The sequence below is a fragment of the Pangasianodon hypophthalmus genome, chromosome 16 (assembly GCF_027358585.1).
Source record: "Pangasianodon hypophthalmus isolate fPanHyp1 chromosome 16, fPanHyp1.pri, whole genome shotgun sequence".
NCBI classification, from domain to species: domain Eukaryota; kingdom Metazoa; phylum Chordata; class Actinopteri; order Siluriformes; family Pangasiidae; genus Pangasianodon; species Pangasianodon hypophthalmus.
The window spans coordinates 19,976,937-19,991,231 of record NC_069725.1 but is presented as its reverse complement, the minus strand read 5'-3'; the positions used below and the strand labels follow the sequence as shown (position 1 = coordinate 19,991,231).

The 14,295-nt window shown below is 40.6% G+C and overlaps 1 protein-coding gene across 3 annotated transcripts; it reads left to right on the top strand.

The window, feature by feature from the left end:
• Positions 1 to 1,151: 1,151 nt before the first annotated feature.
• On the top strand, positions 1,152 to 14,295 carry klhl21 (kelch-like family member 21). 3 transcript variants are annotated; one of them, XM_026920753.3, is made up of 5 exons: positions 1,152 to 1,310; positions 6,119 to 7,207; positions 8,575 to 8,980; positions 10,023 to 10,095; positions 10,669 to 14,295. In XM_026920753.3, exons 2-5 carry the CDS (start codon positions 6,181 to 6,183, stop codon positions 11,008 to 11,010), a joined length of 1,848 nt encoding a protein of 615 aa, XP_026776554.3. In that variant the 5' UTR covers positions 1,152 to 1,310; positions 6,119 to 6,180; the 3' UTR covers positions 11,011 to 14,295. The 3 variants fall into 3 exon arrangements, with proteins under 3 accessions (XP_026776554.3, XP_053096521.1, XP_053096520.1); XM_053240546.1 differs by lacking the exon at positions 1,152 to 1,310 and adding an exon at positions 5,622 to 5,764; XM_053240545.1 differs by lacking the exon at positions 1,152 to 1,310 and adding an exon at positions 5,686 to 5,843.

Below are 14,295 nucleotides of genomic sequence, written 5' to 3'. Positions count from 1 at the left end.
TTAATTTATTAACATGCGACACATAATACACTGTACGGCCAAAGGTATGACACTTGATTAATCATAGCCATGCGCTTGTTGAGCATCATGTTTCAGATTTAGTCCCCGTTTGCTGTTATAATAACCGGAGTTCTTCCACTCCAACCTTGACATACAATGTCTTCCTGGAGCTCGCTTTGTGCACAGGAGCATTGTCATGCTGGAACAGGTTTGGGCGTCTTAGTTCCAGTGAAGGGAAATTGTAATGCTACAGCACACAAAGACATTTTATACAATTATGTGCTTCAAACTTTGTGGCAACAGTTTGGGGAAGAACCACATATGGATGTGATGGTCAGGTGTCCACATACTTTTGGCCAAAATTTGTACACATTTACTGTTGCAAAATGCTGACACTGGAGACTCCTTCCATACATGTTACATAAATGCCTCTGTTAAATAACAGCGTGCTTTTTTAACCCATCTATCATTAGCCTTAGATTATGTGGAGCATCCAACACGGAGCATTCAAGTTCCTGTGAATGAGCTGTTACTATAGAAACGATACAGAGTTAGCACCAGCGCATTAATATAATAATCCTGTGATTTGCCTTTCAGCCGGAACTACTTTCAGAGCTGCTGTTATCGAAAATTACTTAACATTTCTGACCAATCAGATTCGAGAATTCAACATGTCAGTGGTAGAAATGTCCTTAATAAACTGCATTTTAAAATGTCCTGATTTCAAGCACCTTTTCTCTACACTATAGAGAAAAAGCTTCAGAAACTGCACTTCCACTCATTACCACAAGAGGGCGTCATAACTGTGGAAATGAAGCAAATACGGCAAACTGTCGAATAATAATAATAATAATAATAATAATAATAATAATGTATTGCTACCAACTACATATGTTTAATACCTACAAAGTTTTGTATGCTTTAAATAAATTGTAATTAAAGCTAAAAAACATGGACAGAATGTTCGCAACAGTTTGCTGGATCCCAAATAGCTCACTACGGAACATACAGTGCACCATGTAGTGCGGACACGCCTTTATTTTCTTCCCTAGGTAGTGAACCTGTATAGGAAGCGTACAGCCGTTTGGGATGGTTGTTGCTACACGTCACGCTGTAAGCGGCGGAGTGTCCAATGAGCGGCCGTGTGGGGCGCGTGTGATCCGGATACTTAGGGGAAATATGGCGCTGAGATGAAGGAGGAAAAGACGAACGCGGTGTTAAAGTTTTCCGTAAGGAACGAAGGATCAGTGCTGAAGAAAGAAAAATCTGAGCCGAGAGGCGACTGACGAAAAAGCGCCGTGGTTATTTCGGTAAGTGGAAAAAGTGCGCATGCGTTGAATGCGTCGCTTATCGCGTGCTGGTTTCTCCTTGAGCTAAAACAGCTAACGGACAATTGCTTCGTTCCTGTCTCTAATAACACACACACACACACACACACACACACACACACACACAGAGAGAGAGAGAGAGAGAGCGAGCGCGCAAAGTCCTCCACTATTAAAGGGAAACTCCACTCTGACGCACATTATATATGTTTATATAGCAGTATTTGTGCTATATTTAGTGATGCTAGTGCTAATTTGTTGGGTTGTGTTGTATTTTCGTTATTTTTTTGAGAAGTTTGTGGTTGTGCTCTGCTGACGTCACTGAGAGACATTGCCAAGCCAGATACAATGGTGTATAACCACAACAGGAGTAAAAAAATTCAATTCAGCTATCACACACACAACAGATAACATTCAGGTTTCACTGTTAGCACCTAAAAACAAAAGCACAAGACTTTTTTTTTCTCATTCGACATTTTTCAGTGATGTTCAATGTCAATATCGGTGCGAAATACAACGTAAAAGTAGTGGGGAAAGCAACCGCTGGACTCAGATTTCCAGAATGCAGTGCAGCCATACGAGAAAGTTACGCCGTGCAGAAACTGCTCAACTAGTTAGCGATGTCTGAGGTAACGAGCGTGATGGTGTTGACGGTGTTATTAGCAAGAAAGTTGAAGCTTTGGAACCAGATCTGTTTGAGCAGAAGAGACTTCAGGATTTCTAGTTTCTTGTCATGACAAACTGAGATTTTTTTTGGTCTCATTAACTTCAAGAAAGAGAAAAGAGAGGCTGGTGAGGGAATGAGTGTTTATAGCTGCTATAGTATAAGTGATAACAAGAACTATCTTGCTTCATGGTCATTCTTCAACATTAAATGTAACTGAAGATAGTTAAAAAGCATGATGTTGTTGTTGTTTAATATATTTTAACCTTTAGCAAATTGCTATGGTATAAGAGGAATAAAACACTTCAGGATGTGCTGTTTGAGGGTGATTACGTGTCAGATCCACCGGGGGTGGAACCACACTGTCACGGATTTTGCTGATTTTTTGTCACCATGAGAACCAAAAAAAAAAAAAAAAGAAAGAAAAACACATTGTTTTTGAGTCAACCGTTACTAATTATGAAATGGCAGCCATTTTATGAATTAGCCTAGATGGGCTTTGTGACGTGTCACGCCCCCTTTTTTGACACATTTCCTTTAATAACTCAAAGTATGCATGCTCTGAAGATGAAATTTGGTGTATTTATGTAAGCTGTGATGTAGAATCAGAATCTACAATCAGACTTGGCATATCTGTAATCATTTCAATGATATATGGCAAAAAAACATTCTGGTTTTGGTTCTTAAAGCATAGGCTTACTTGTTTAGAGAGATATTGTGGGAAATGGCTGTTTCTACATTTCTATGTACATTCCTTTACATATTTTGGTAAAACATACAAAAATGATCGATTGTTGATTTTACTGCTATTTGTACTGGGGCATAACACACCCAGTTTTAATTTACCTGTAAGATGAAGTTGTCTAAATGTCTCACATAATGTGTAGCTTGATACAGGTTAACAGAAGTAGGGTTCTGGGGGATCAAACATGGGTACCCTAGAAAGTTTTTGCTGTTTATCATTGAAATCATTACAGATATGCAGATATAAGTTTGATTCTGATTCTATGTAAATATACCAGGTTTCAACTTCATAGCATGTACACTTTGTGAGTTATTAAAGGAAAAGTGTTTCAGAAAAGGGGACATGACATGTTGCAAAATGGGTGGTGGTGGAAAAGTCCACTGTCACTGCTTGATTTGACATGGAATCTCCCTGTAGGAAAATAATCAATTTTCGTGGTAACAGTAACTTTGCACTGTGTTACTGCCATTGATTCCATTGGTTTTGTTTATGTATAGGCCTATATGTAGATATGTATAGCTAAATATGTAGTCTTTTTGTAAATATGGTATAATACAATAAACTCCCATTAAAGGGTAGACATGATATGACAAATTTTGAAAATATTAGTACTGACTATTTCTTATACTGGTAGTCAAACAATGGCAAATTAGTTTTTCTCCTTCTCCCTGAGTTGGGTCATGTGATCATGTACTGCTATTCCAAGGATGTAAACAGCCTAGCAGTAAACATGTAAACAGGTGGGTAAAGTCAAGCCGTGCTAGAGGCTTGAAGGGAATGTAGTGTAGAGCAGGGTTTGATATGTACCTTCAGGTAGGGTGGGGTCTGTTTTTGGTTTTGTATGCAGGCAACCATGTTTTAAATTTAAAGCAAGCTGGTACTGTGGAGTGAATTCAGCAGTGATGTGATATGGACCCACATTGATGTTGAGTCAGATATAACTTGGAGGAATGACTCTGGATGAAGAAAAGGCAAGAAAAGTTACCATCATTATTTCTTGTCCTTCGGTGAAGCTTGCTTTTCAGCTGCCATAATTCAAGAGAGGCACCGAATACCCAGACCTTCTTCATGCCCAGTTTGAATTTTAAGTTGGTCTCCAGTCTAGATTAGATCCCGGCTCTGACACTGATTCTGTCCTTGGCTTAGTTTTTGCCACCGATTCTGGCCCTGGCTGAGTCTGCGCCACCGATTCTGGCCCTGGCTCAGTCTGCGCCACCGATTCTGGCCCTGGCTCAGTCTGCGCCACCGATTCTGGCCCTGGCTCAGTCTGCGCCACCGATTCTGGCCCTGGCTCAGTCTGCGCCACAGACTCTGGCTTGGATTTTGTCCCTGTTCCTGTGTCAGCCCATGTTCTTGATCCTATCTATTATTTTGTCTCAATCTTAACTCTTGCTCCTGCCAGGTCCCAAGGCTTGATGAGGTTTCTTAGAATTGGTCCTGATCCCATCTCTCTAATCTCAAGTTTCAGTCCCTGATTCAGGTCCAGCCCCAGTTCCTGGTAATGTGTTCAAGTCTCTTTCTTGGCTGCCTCTTGTGTCTCAAATTTAGTTCCAAACTTTGTCATTTGTAGTCTCCAATCATTCAAGGTCTGGGGTATTTTCTGGTTTTGACCTCTGCCTGCTTGTTTGGATAATGAGTACACTTGCCTGTGATGACTTTGTATGCCTATTTTATGGGGACTATCATGATGAGCGTTCTCAGAAAAGTCTAAACAGAAAGTTGCTGTGAGTATATCCAGCTTATCTAGTACTCTTGCTTTAGAAATTACAAATTTACTTTTAGCAGAGATCAGGTTATAGCTATTTAATAGTACATAAGAAATTTAATAGTGCTTTAATAATCTAAATTATGGAGAAATTTAGTATCATAGCTCTAAATGGGTCAGATTTTCTAAGGAATCATATATTTGTAAAAGGAAATACAATTATCAACATGTTATGCTATTATGCATAATGTAGGACATGTAAATTCTCTTTCTCAAAAGCCCTTCTCTCGAGGGTGTTGTTTCTTTCAAAGTTGTACTGGCTACATAGTTGGATCACTGTGTGGAATGTGAACTAGGCTCACTGGCAACAGCTTTTTTTTTTTTTTTTTTTTTTTTTTGGGGTCACACAGGACTGCTGGTTGTTTCATAACCTGTTTTGAAACTAGACCATCCAGAAGCAATTAATGTGAATCTAAACATAAAGTTATACACATCAGAAAAATACAATTTTAATATATTTTATTTAAAGGTTGTCAGCCAGGGAATTGGTTTAATTGGTGACCTGGAAACTGTCTGATGGAAATTAACCTGAGGAGAACTGAATAAGGTAATATTTTCGGTGTCTGAGAAATGGCTAATGCATGACTTTGTGAGACCCTTATTTGTAAATGAGATCTGTAAATTGCACATGCTGTAATACATAACCATTAACTGTTAATTTTAACTCTACACAGATTTGTTTCTGTACCTTTCTTCATGTATAACTGAGAAAGATCAAAAGGTCAAATGGGTTAATGTTATCATCATGATAGATTTCTGTTTCATGTTTGCCCAAACTATCACTTTAAGAAGCACATAACCTCTGATTTGCTTGGAGGTTTCGAGTAAAGTTTTGCTTTGCCTTTAAAAACACTTCCAAACCTTTAGCTTATGAAGTTTGTTTAGTCCCAGCCTAGCTACAGCAGTTATGAATTATGCACCTTGTGGATATTTTTATGAGATCTGGCTCTGAGTTGAAGGGCCTCTGCCTGTTTATGCATTTATTCAGAGGGATTATGGATATTGAACGTGTTTGGGGGGGGGGAGTTTCAGTAATCCTAAGTGAAACAGGCTGTATGGTGTGAGGTGTACTTTCCCCCTCCTCACCCTGTGGAAATGGACACTGCTGATGTATTTATAGACTAGGCAGACAGTAAAGAGCTGTTTCTTAAGACAGTCACAGTCACATGCATTTGTCATAACTGATATCAGAGCCTAGAAGCTTCTGAAGCGTCATCTTGTGTTCGATGCTTCAAGTAGTTACGACGTCTAAAGAAGCTATACAGGTAGGAGGAAATTTGTGTATTGAACATACCTTTACATGGCACAAATTACTTCTTTGTCTTCTCCTTCTGGTGATATTTGGTATGTATTTAATTCACACTACATTGCCAGTTTATTAGTTACTAAATCAGTAATATCTATTAAGACTGTTAACCAAATGAGTGTTTATATAAATCTACTACCTGATAAACTAGGTGTAGTTTTTTAAAATCTTGATCATGAAATTTGGGGTGATCAAATCATTGTTCTTCAGTTACTCCTTATCTGTAAATAAGTCAGTTAAAGGAAATTGGACTGATGCCATTGTTTTTGTCTACAATATGTGACATTACCATGTTTGGTTTTTCTCTTTACAGATGACAAGAGTGTTTTGAATCCAGTCCCAACAAGAGACTGTTTATCAGACAATTGTGCTGTGATGGAGAAGCCAGTCTTACAGACGCAGCATTCTATGCTGCCATTCTTCGATACAGCCCATGCTGTCAACCTGCTGCGCGGCATTCACGAGCTGCGTGCTGAGCGCAAGTTTTTCGATGTGACGCTATGCGCCGAGGGAAAGGAGTTCCACTGCCACCGAACAGTTCTGGCCGCTGCCAGTACCTACTTCCGCGCTATGTTTGCAGGTACGCTCCGTGAGAGCGCTATGGACAGAGTGGCACTACACGAGGTCTCGGCTGAGCTGCTCGGCCTTCTTGTAGACTTCTGCTATACGGGTCGTGTGACAGTCACATGTGACAACGTGGATGTGCTGCTTAAGGCGGCTGACCTCTTTCAGTTCCCGTCAGTCAAGGCGGCATGCTGCGCTTTCCTGGAGCAGCGCCTTGATGTCTCCAATTGCCTGGAGATCCAGGACTTTGCAGAGGCGTACGCCTGCAGTGAGCTGGCCACTAGTGCCCGGCGCTTTGCACTCAACAACATAATGGAACTGGCCAAGGGCCAGGAGTTTGAGCGTCTGCCCTGGAAACGCTTGCTGGAACTAGTGTCAGACGACGCGTTACGTGTGGACAAGGAGGAAACAGCTTACCAGATGGCGGCACGCTGGGTTAAGGCTGACCCACGGAGACGGCTCCAGTACTGGCCTGAGCTCCTGCAGCAGGTACGCTTACCCTTCGTTCGTCGCTTCTTCCTGCTTGCCCGCGTTGAGAGCGACCCCCTCGTCTATCTGACACCAGAGTGTCTGCGCCTGGTGGGCGAGGCGCGCAGCTTCCAGTCGGGAGAGTATGACCGACATGACCGTCCATGCCAGCGCATGCGCCCTCGTCCTTCTACCGGTCTCGCTGAGATCCTGGTCGTGGTGGGAGGTTGTGACCAAGACTGTGACGAACTCGTGACCGTCGACTGCTTCAACCCACAGACAGGCCAGTGGAGATACCTGGCTGAGTTTCCTGACCATCTTGGAGGAGGTTACAGTATAGCAGCACTAGGCAATGATATGTATGTCACAGGTATGTTTGACCATTGATGATTGATCCATATCCTGTCTGAGTGCATGTTTTGTTTTCGCTGGAGGATTCTCTAGAGGATATTGAGTGGTGACTTAATAGGTAGTAGTAGTATTACTGGAAATTAATCTTAAATTCAAGAAGTACTACTGGAAGTTGTACATGAAATTCAAACCAGGCATCTCTCATTTGATGTTTAAATGCACACGGCTCTGCCACATTTCTCTCTTATAAAGCGAAAGAAAATGAGATACAGCAGGTTTGTTTTAGTGGCAGCACCCAAATGTGACAACTCTTTAATGTTTAATGAAAATAAACAGGAGAATATGGCCATTCTTTAATGTTTAATGGCTGCCCATGCTCCCAAAGTCAGGTAATATTTTAATCTATAACAGCAAAAAAACAGAGCAGTCGAAATTAAAAACATAAACACAAGCTGTCGTGCCTTTCTGGGAAAGAATCTCAAATGTCTTTCTTCGATATTCACGAGGGAAGTAGGTATGGCATTTAGCGCCATCATGTGAGGGAATAGGAAGCCATTTAAGATTTGCCCCAGTAAGAAGATGGTGGATTTTACTTGGATCATGGGAAAGAAATCTAAATTGCAGTAAGAAAATGTCACTCGCTCACTCACTCACTCACTTCCAGGAACCACTTTGTCCTGGTCAAGGTCACCGCATATCCGAAGTCTATCATGGGAATACTGAGCGTGAGGCATAAACATTACTGTGGATAAATAATAAATTAATACAATTTGAGAAGAGTGAGAAACGTAGCCTTTTACTGAAGATTTTTGTGCCAGTAGAGATGGAATCAGGGTGATTTGTGTGACTGTTTAATCAGTTGGTCTGTACTTCATCCATACTTCCCAGCTGGCATCACATGGTACCATGGTACCAAAGATTAAACATTATATCTTCTTTGTAAATTACCTGAAAACAACACTGTAGACTTTCATGGCCTGAATTGTCTCTTGCCTTTAGAGCTCTCTAGAACACGTCTCACGAAATGGCAGTGTGCACGAGTATAAATAAACTACTAGCTGTTTGGCTATATGTGAGAAAGAGGTAATGGGGACATGGTGTTCTGCCAGGGAAACAACAGCAGTTAATGATTCAGGCGCACAGGACTGGACAATGTTTGCACCAGAGAAACATCTCAGGCCGTGACAAATCCTCATGTGTTTTGAAAGATAATGTTTGTTGCAGTAAAGGCTGCTTTAAATATACAATGCTACTGGAGGTGCACTTTTTTCCCTGAGCAGTCACATCTTAATAACTCAAAGAGGGATTTTAAAACAAAAACAAACCTGAAATGGTGTTTTGCCCATACCATGCCTACTTTTAACCCTACCCACGTTTTGATGGCAGGCGGCTCTGATGGTTCACGCCTTTACGATGGCGTGTGGCGCTACAACTCCAGCGTGAACGAGTGGACCGAGGTGTCGCCCATGCTTAAAGCACGCGAGTACCACAGCTCCTGTGTGCTGAAGGGCCAGCTGTACGTGGTGGCCTCGGACAGCACGGAGCGCTACGACCACGCGCTGGACTGTTGGGAGCCACTGGCACCCATGCTGCACCCCATGGATAACTGCTCAACAACAGCATGCGGCGGGCGTCTCTATGCCACCGGCTCACTCACTGGTGACGATGCCATGGCCATCCAGTGCTACGATGCCGACACTAACCGCTGGAGCCTGGTCAACTGCGGCCAGCTGCCTCCCTGGTCCTTCGCCCCCAAATCAGTGACTCTCAATGGTTTCATCTACTTTGTGAGGTGAGAAGGTTAATAAAGAAAGCGCACGTGAGGGGTCCATCCATGTGTTTTTCTGGAAACTTGAAAAACCTTATAATGATAGGTTAAATAGGTTAAGGCAGGGGTGTCCAATATTATCCACAAAGGGCCAGTGTGGGTGCAGGTTTTCATTCCAATCGAGCAGGAGCCACACCTGATTCCATCTGTTTAATCCGTTGGCGTTGGCTTTCAGTAGACTCGGGTGTGGCTTCTGCTTGGTTGGAATGAAAACCTACACCCACACTAGCCCTTTCCTGCTAAGACTGGACACCCCTGGGTTAAGGGAACAGTTTTTGAATAAATGATGACATAGATTAATATAGATTTTAATCAGCATTAGGGTTGCTACAGTGTCACAGTTTCAGGATTAGTCAGTGTATGATTGGACGCTGGTCAGTTTCCTTACTTCAGTGGCTCACGTCACTTTTGAGTCTGACTCCGACTCCCCAAAAATTCTCAACCCCCTCCCTTTGTATTCTCCCTAAACCACACTCCAGCGAGAGTTGCTGCCTCTGCTGCCACTCCTAGCATATTCATAACTTTAACATACTTGACAGCTAACAAACACACAGAACATGGCAATACTAACCAGAGCTAAGACCAAACAAAAATTTTTGGCTAAAGCAGCTTTCCACATTGCTGCACTAGTTTTGGTTCTTTCTTCGCAGGCACTCTCTTTTTCAGCTTATAACAACGTGATAAATACTGACAGTAACGAGATTTTATGGAAAAGCCATTCTCAAAAATAGCTTTCTAGGAAAGAACAGTTTAATCTTTTTGTCTACTTTTGGTTTTATGCTATATATGCAAGGATGTCTTTTCAGAGTGTCTTGTGTACAAAGATTTCGTAGTAAAATTTTCCTTAAATTTTCTATGATTTTTTTAAATTGCCGATTAATACGGTGATGCTGTGTTTTTTTTGTTTTTTTTTTTTTTTTTTGAAGACTTGGTTATCATACAGTGAAAATTCCAAATTGTGACATCTCTAATTGACACAAAAGAAATCATGGTTGCTATGTTTCAGGGATGACTCTGCAGAAATTGACATCTATGATCCACAGAAGAACGAATGGGACAAGATTAGCCCAATGAACCAAGTAAGGGATTTTTCTTCTCCATCATCACATTTACCCTGTGTGTTTGACTGGATCTCAGCTTGACCAGTGTGCTGAGTAAATCTTTAACAGTCTACAGGCATATTGTATGTTTAAAAAGTAGTTATAAGAAAATGCCAAATGGTACAATGAACAAACTCATTTCTTCAAACAAATCTCTAAGAACAGTATTAGGTTAGTATCTAAACAAACAAATGATCAGATCATTGACACAACTTTTTCAAACAGGTTTTAGTAGCAATTATTTCTCAGACGTCTACAGTTTGAGTATCTTGGAGATGTTTGTCTCCTCATACACGGAGCTTCATCACTTATCATAAGGATGCGGAAGTGATAAAACCTTTCATATAAGCTACAAAGGTGAAGTTTGAGAGAAGAGTCTTTAGTGGGGGCCTGCCATCATGTGGTCTTCTCAAATGCTCAAAAATTCATTTGTGCAAATTCTCAAAAGTCATGTGGTCTTCACAAATGCTCAAAAATGCTTTTTCTACAAGTCCAGCTACACTGACTTACTGCTATAGGAATTAAACCCTAAACTAATACTATCCTCCCCAGGTACACGTGGGTGGCAGCGTGGCGGTTCTGGGAGGCCGACTGTATGTGTCTGGTGGCTATGACAACACGTTTGAGCTGTCTGACGTGGTGGAGGTGTACGACCCCGGCGCTCGCTCATGGAGCCTGGCCGGCCGTCTCCCCCAGCCCACCTTCTGGCATGGCAGTGTCAGTATCTTCCGCCAGTTCATGCCCCTCGTGCCCAGTACGTTTGAGCCGGTCGACATCCCCGAGGCAGACAACATCCACCTGCACCGCCACCATCGCCACCACCAGGCTCTTCAAGAGCTCAACAACGAGCTTAACCAGAACCACCGCAATCGGGAGGTGAACCCGGCACGTTGATGTTACTGTTGAACTCAACACTAAATACGCACTTTACCACTTATTCACCTCAACTGGAGAGCGAGGAACATGAATGGACAGTTCCATATTCTCTGCTTGTTTGCCTCTCTAAATTCTCATTACCGTTACGCTTGGGCCAGTTGTGTCTGGGATTTGTGCTTACACCAGCATAATTCTCGCCACACTACTACAAATATCAGTATTAAAATGAAATGAAACACACAGAACTGCATGTTGCACACTAGCCAAAAATAATATTTCAAAAACTCTATTAGTAATTAGATAAAAGCACCGTGATGCTTTAATGAAAATATAGGTGTTAAAAAAAAAAAACACACACATCTGCATTACAAGCACTTGATCTGAGACTTTAGTACAGTTTTTGATTTGAAGTCACGTATTTTCAATTCTGTGACTTCATATATCAAGACACCTTGCTGGAAAAGTGCTAAAATTAGCTAACAAATATTAAGTGTTAATATTTATTTAGTAACAAGTCAGCCAATATGCAGAAGCCATGTGGGTAAAAGTACAAGCTGGAGAAGAACTGGTTGCAATCACCATTAGCAGTAAAAACCTGAAGTAATCGTTTTCTGAGCCCCAAATCATCCCGCAGAATGCATCAAACTGCATTTCAGTGAATAGGCTACAAATTCTCAGCCTCAGTGCATTTTAGGCTACATGGTTAATGATAAAAAACAGTAAATGAAAAAATAATACATACGTGCATCATATTACACTATTTAAAGACATACAGTACCAATTCATAAAGTACACACATGCATTCAACCTGGCGGATGCAGCTCAGCTGAAATTCCTGATTCTTGAACTGAGAACGTGCAGCATAGAAGCTCATGTCCATCACCAGAGCTCCCCTTAAAGCTCAATGTGTGGCTTTTCTTAGATGGAGGATGCTATGTTTACAGCAGCCTCTAGGAGGCTTTTTTTGTTTGTTTGTTTGTTTGTTCTTTTTTTATTATAAGAGATGCAGTTGACTTTAGACTTTGGTTTGATCTAGTCTGAAATGTGTTGCAGACTAACAAAGTCCATTTAGCCTCCTTTCTTTACTTTACCGTCCTGACTAGTGGATAGCTTCCCACACCGGCGACTAGTGAATGAATCAGTTCACTAATCTATGCAACCCCTAGTGCTTAATAGTTGGTATGAGGTGTTTGTGGTGAAGTTTGTTTTTTGCTAACCATCTCCATTTTACATCTCATCTATCCAAAGGATATTATTCCAGAAATGCTGAGGTTTGTTCAAATGTAGCAGTCATTGTAGTCAGAGGATGTTCTTTTTTTCTTCTACCCTTCCATAAAAGCAAGATATGATCAGCATTTTTCAGATATTAAGAGTTATGAACTTCAACATCAACTAAGGCCTGAAGATACCTAGATGTTGCTCTTGGGTTCTTTGTGATTTCTTTGATCAAACAGTCTTGACCTTGGCATGAATTTGCTGAAACCCACTCCTGAAAAAAAAGTCTTGAATGTTCTCAGTTTGTTAATAATTCTTCTTAATATAGGGTAGATTGCTATATATAGAAGATTCCCAGATTGCTAAACAGCAAGCTGCTTGAATCTTTTTTTCATGGCATGGTGTGAACATAAGTTTACATGATCTAGACCATCAGACTGTCAAAAGTTTTGCTTTTATACACAGCAAAATCCCTAGTGTTGAATTAACACCTACTGTAGTGTTAATTCAACTCTGGCGATTTTGCTGTGTAGACGTGGCCAAACCTCCCGATGATCAGCTAATCAGCTGATTTTGATGATTAGCAGTTTTATCTTATTATTATTCTCGCAGATTACCATAACTTACGTGGACACATATAGAGGGTACTTATTTTTGAACATTTTACTATTGTACTAATGGATGTTGGCTGACGTATACCAAATTTTCAATATGATTGTCCAAAAAAATTCTGTAGCCCTACAACATATTTCAGTGTATATCGCAAATAAGGCTTGGATAATAGCATTATATTACATTATCATAACCTGTTCTGCAGTGTAGACAAAATAAGGTTGTCCTAATGTGCTAATACAGAGAATGCTACAGGTCTCTGGTTGTATTATTTCGATTTTTCTGTTCACTGGCATGATAAATATCTGTCCTTTCCCCTTCAGTGAGTTAGCTTTTCTCTGTGTGAATTTTATTAGCGTTTGGTCAGAGCACCGCTTTAACTAAAAAAGCAGAAAAGTAAAGATCTTCTGTATCACTGTAGCAAGGAGTCAAAAATCATAAATGCTATGGCTAAACCGTAAATGTTGGCACCTCTGTTACAATTAGTATAGTTTTTCATATGCCTTAAATTTGTTTTACTTTGTTATTATTAATAAGGACATGTATTATAAATACAAAAATCTTTACAAAGAAAAAGAAAATCCACACCTTGATGTACAAACACTACTCTGGCGGGAATCATGTCGGCTATGTTCCCCCACCCCACACGCGCACACACACACACACACACACACACACACTGACCTAAGCCTCGGTACTGGAGACGTGTACATTTGCATTGCATGTTACTCCGCATACAAGGAGACGGGTTGGAGACAGGGTAAAGTCTCGTTATGAAGTAGTGCCTAATGATCCATATTTTGGGAGCTGACAATAGACAAAGGAGTCTGCCGAAAGCAAGTGTTTTTTTTTTTTGTTTTTTTTTTTTTTTCATAATCCAAAACCTTGCGACAAACATCATGACTACACACTTTCCAAAAGATGTAGGGTTGGATTGCTTTGTTAATATATATATAGATATATACCAAATTTGGATTGCACTGTGGAGAAAAAAAAATTACATCCACTATTTTTCAGATCTGTTTCTCATCCTACTTTCTACCTGGAAATACCAGACAATCTGCATGAATTCCTCACGTCTTTTGTGAATGTCTCAATCATAACAGTTTTCATATTTTGATAGGAAGTTTATTTATGAATGTGTAGATGTTTGTTTTTAATGAAGGTGTGAAACAATAGATAAAGATGCTGTGTTTTCACTATTTGATTTTCTCTACAGCTTTCACTATGCTGTTAAATAACTGGAAGTAGTAATTCAGTAATCTCTTGTCAAGCAGACATTGTGTGTTTGTTATTACTAATAATTATGATTATGTACTCTATGCAGAAACGGTACTTGTAACTTTTTGTTACTTTATTTTTCTTACATTGTTTAGTTTTGGTTTGTGGCCAAAATCATTTTTACCGTGCAGGCCTTGTGTTTGGTTTGTGTAGTGATGTCTGTAAGTGTGATGAAGGAATAAACTGCAGGCAGGA

What these genes read in the sequence shown, in the direction of transcription:
- klhl21 (XM_053240545.1), top strand. Translation starts at nt 5,726, where the DNA reads ATGCTTCAAGTAGTTACGACGTCTAAAGAAGCTATACAGGTAGGAGGA. An exon ending in TCTCCTTCTGGTGATATTTG is followed by an intron (nt 5,844 to 6,118) that starts GTATGTATTTAA and finishes TTCTCTTTACAG; the next exon opens with ATGACAAGAGTGTTTTGAAT. An exon ending in AGATTAGCCCAATGAACCAA is followed by an intron (nt 10,096 to 10,668) that starts GTAAGGGATTTT and finishes TATCCTCCCCAG; the next exon opens with GTACACGTGGGTGGCAGCGT.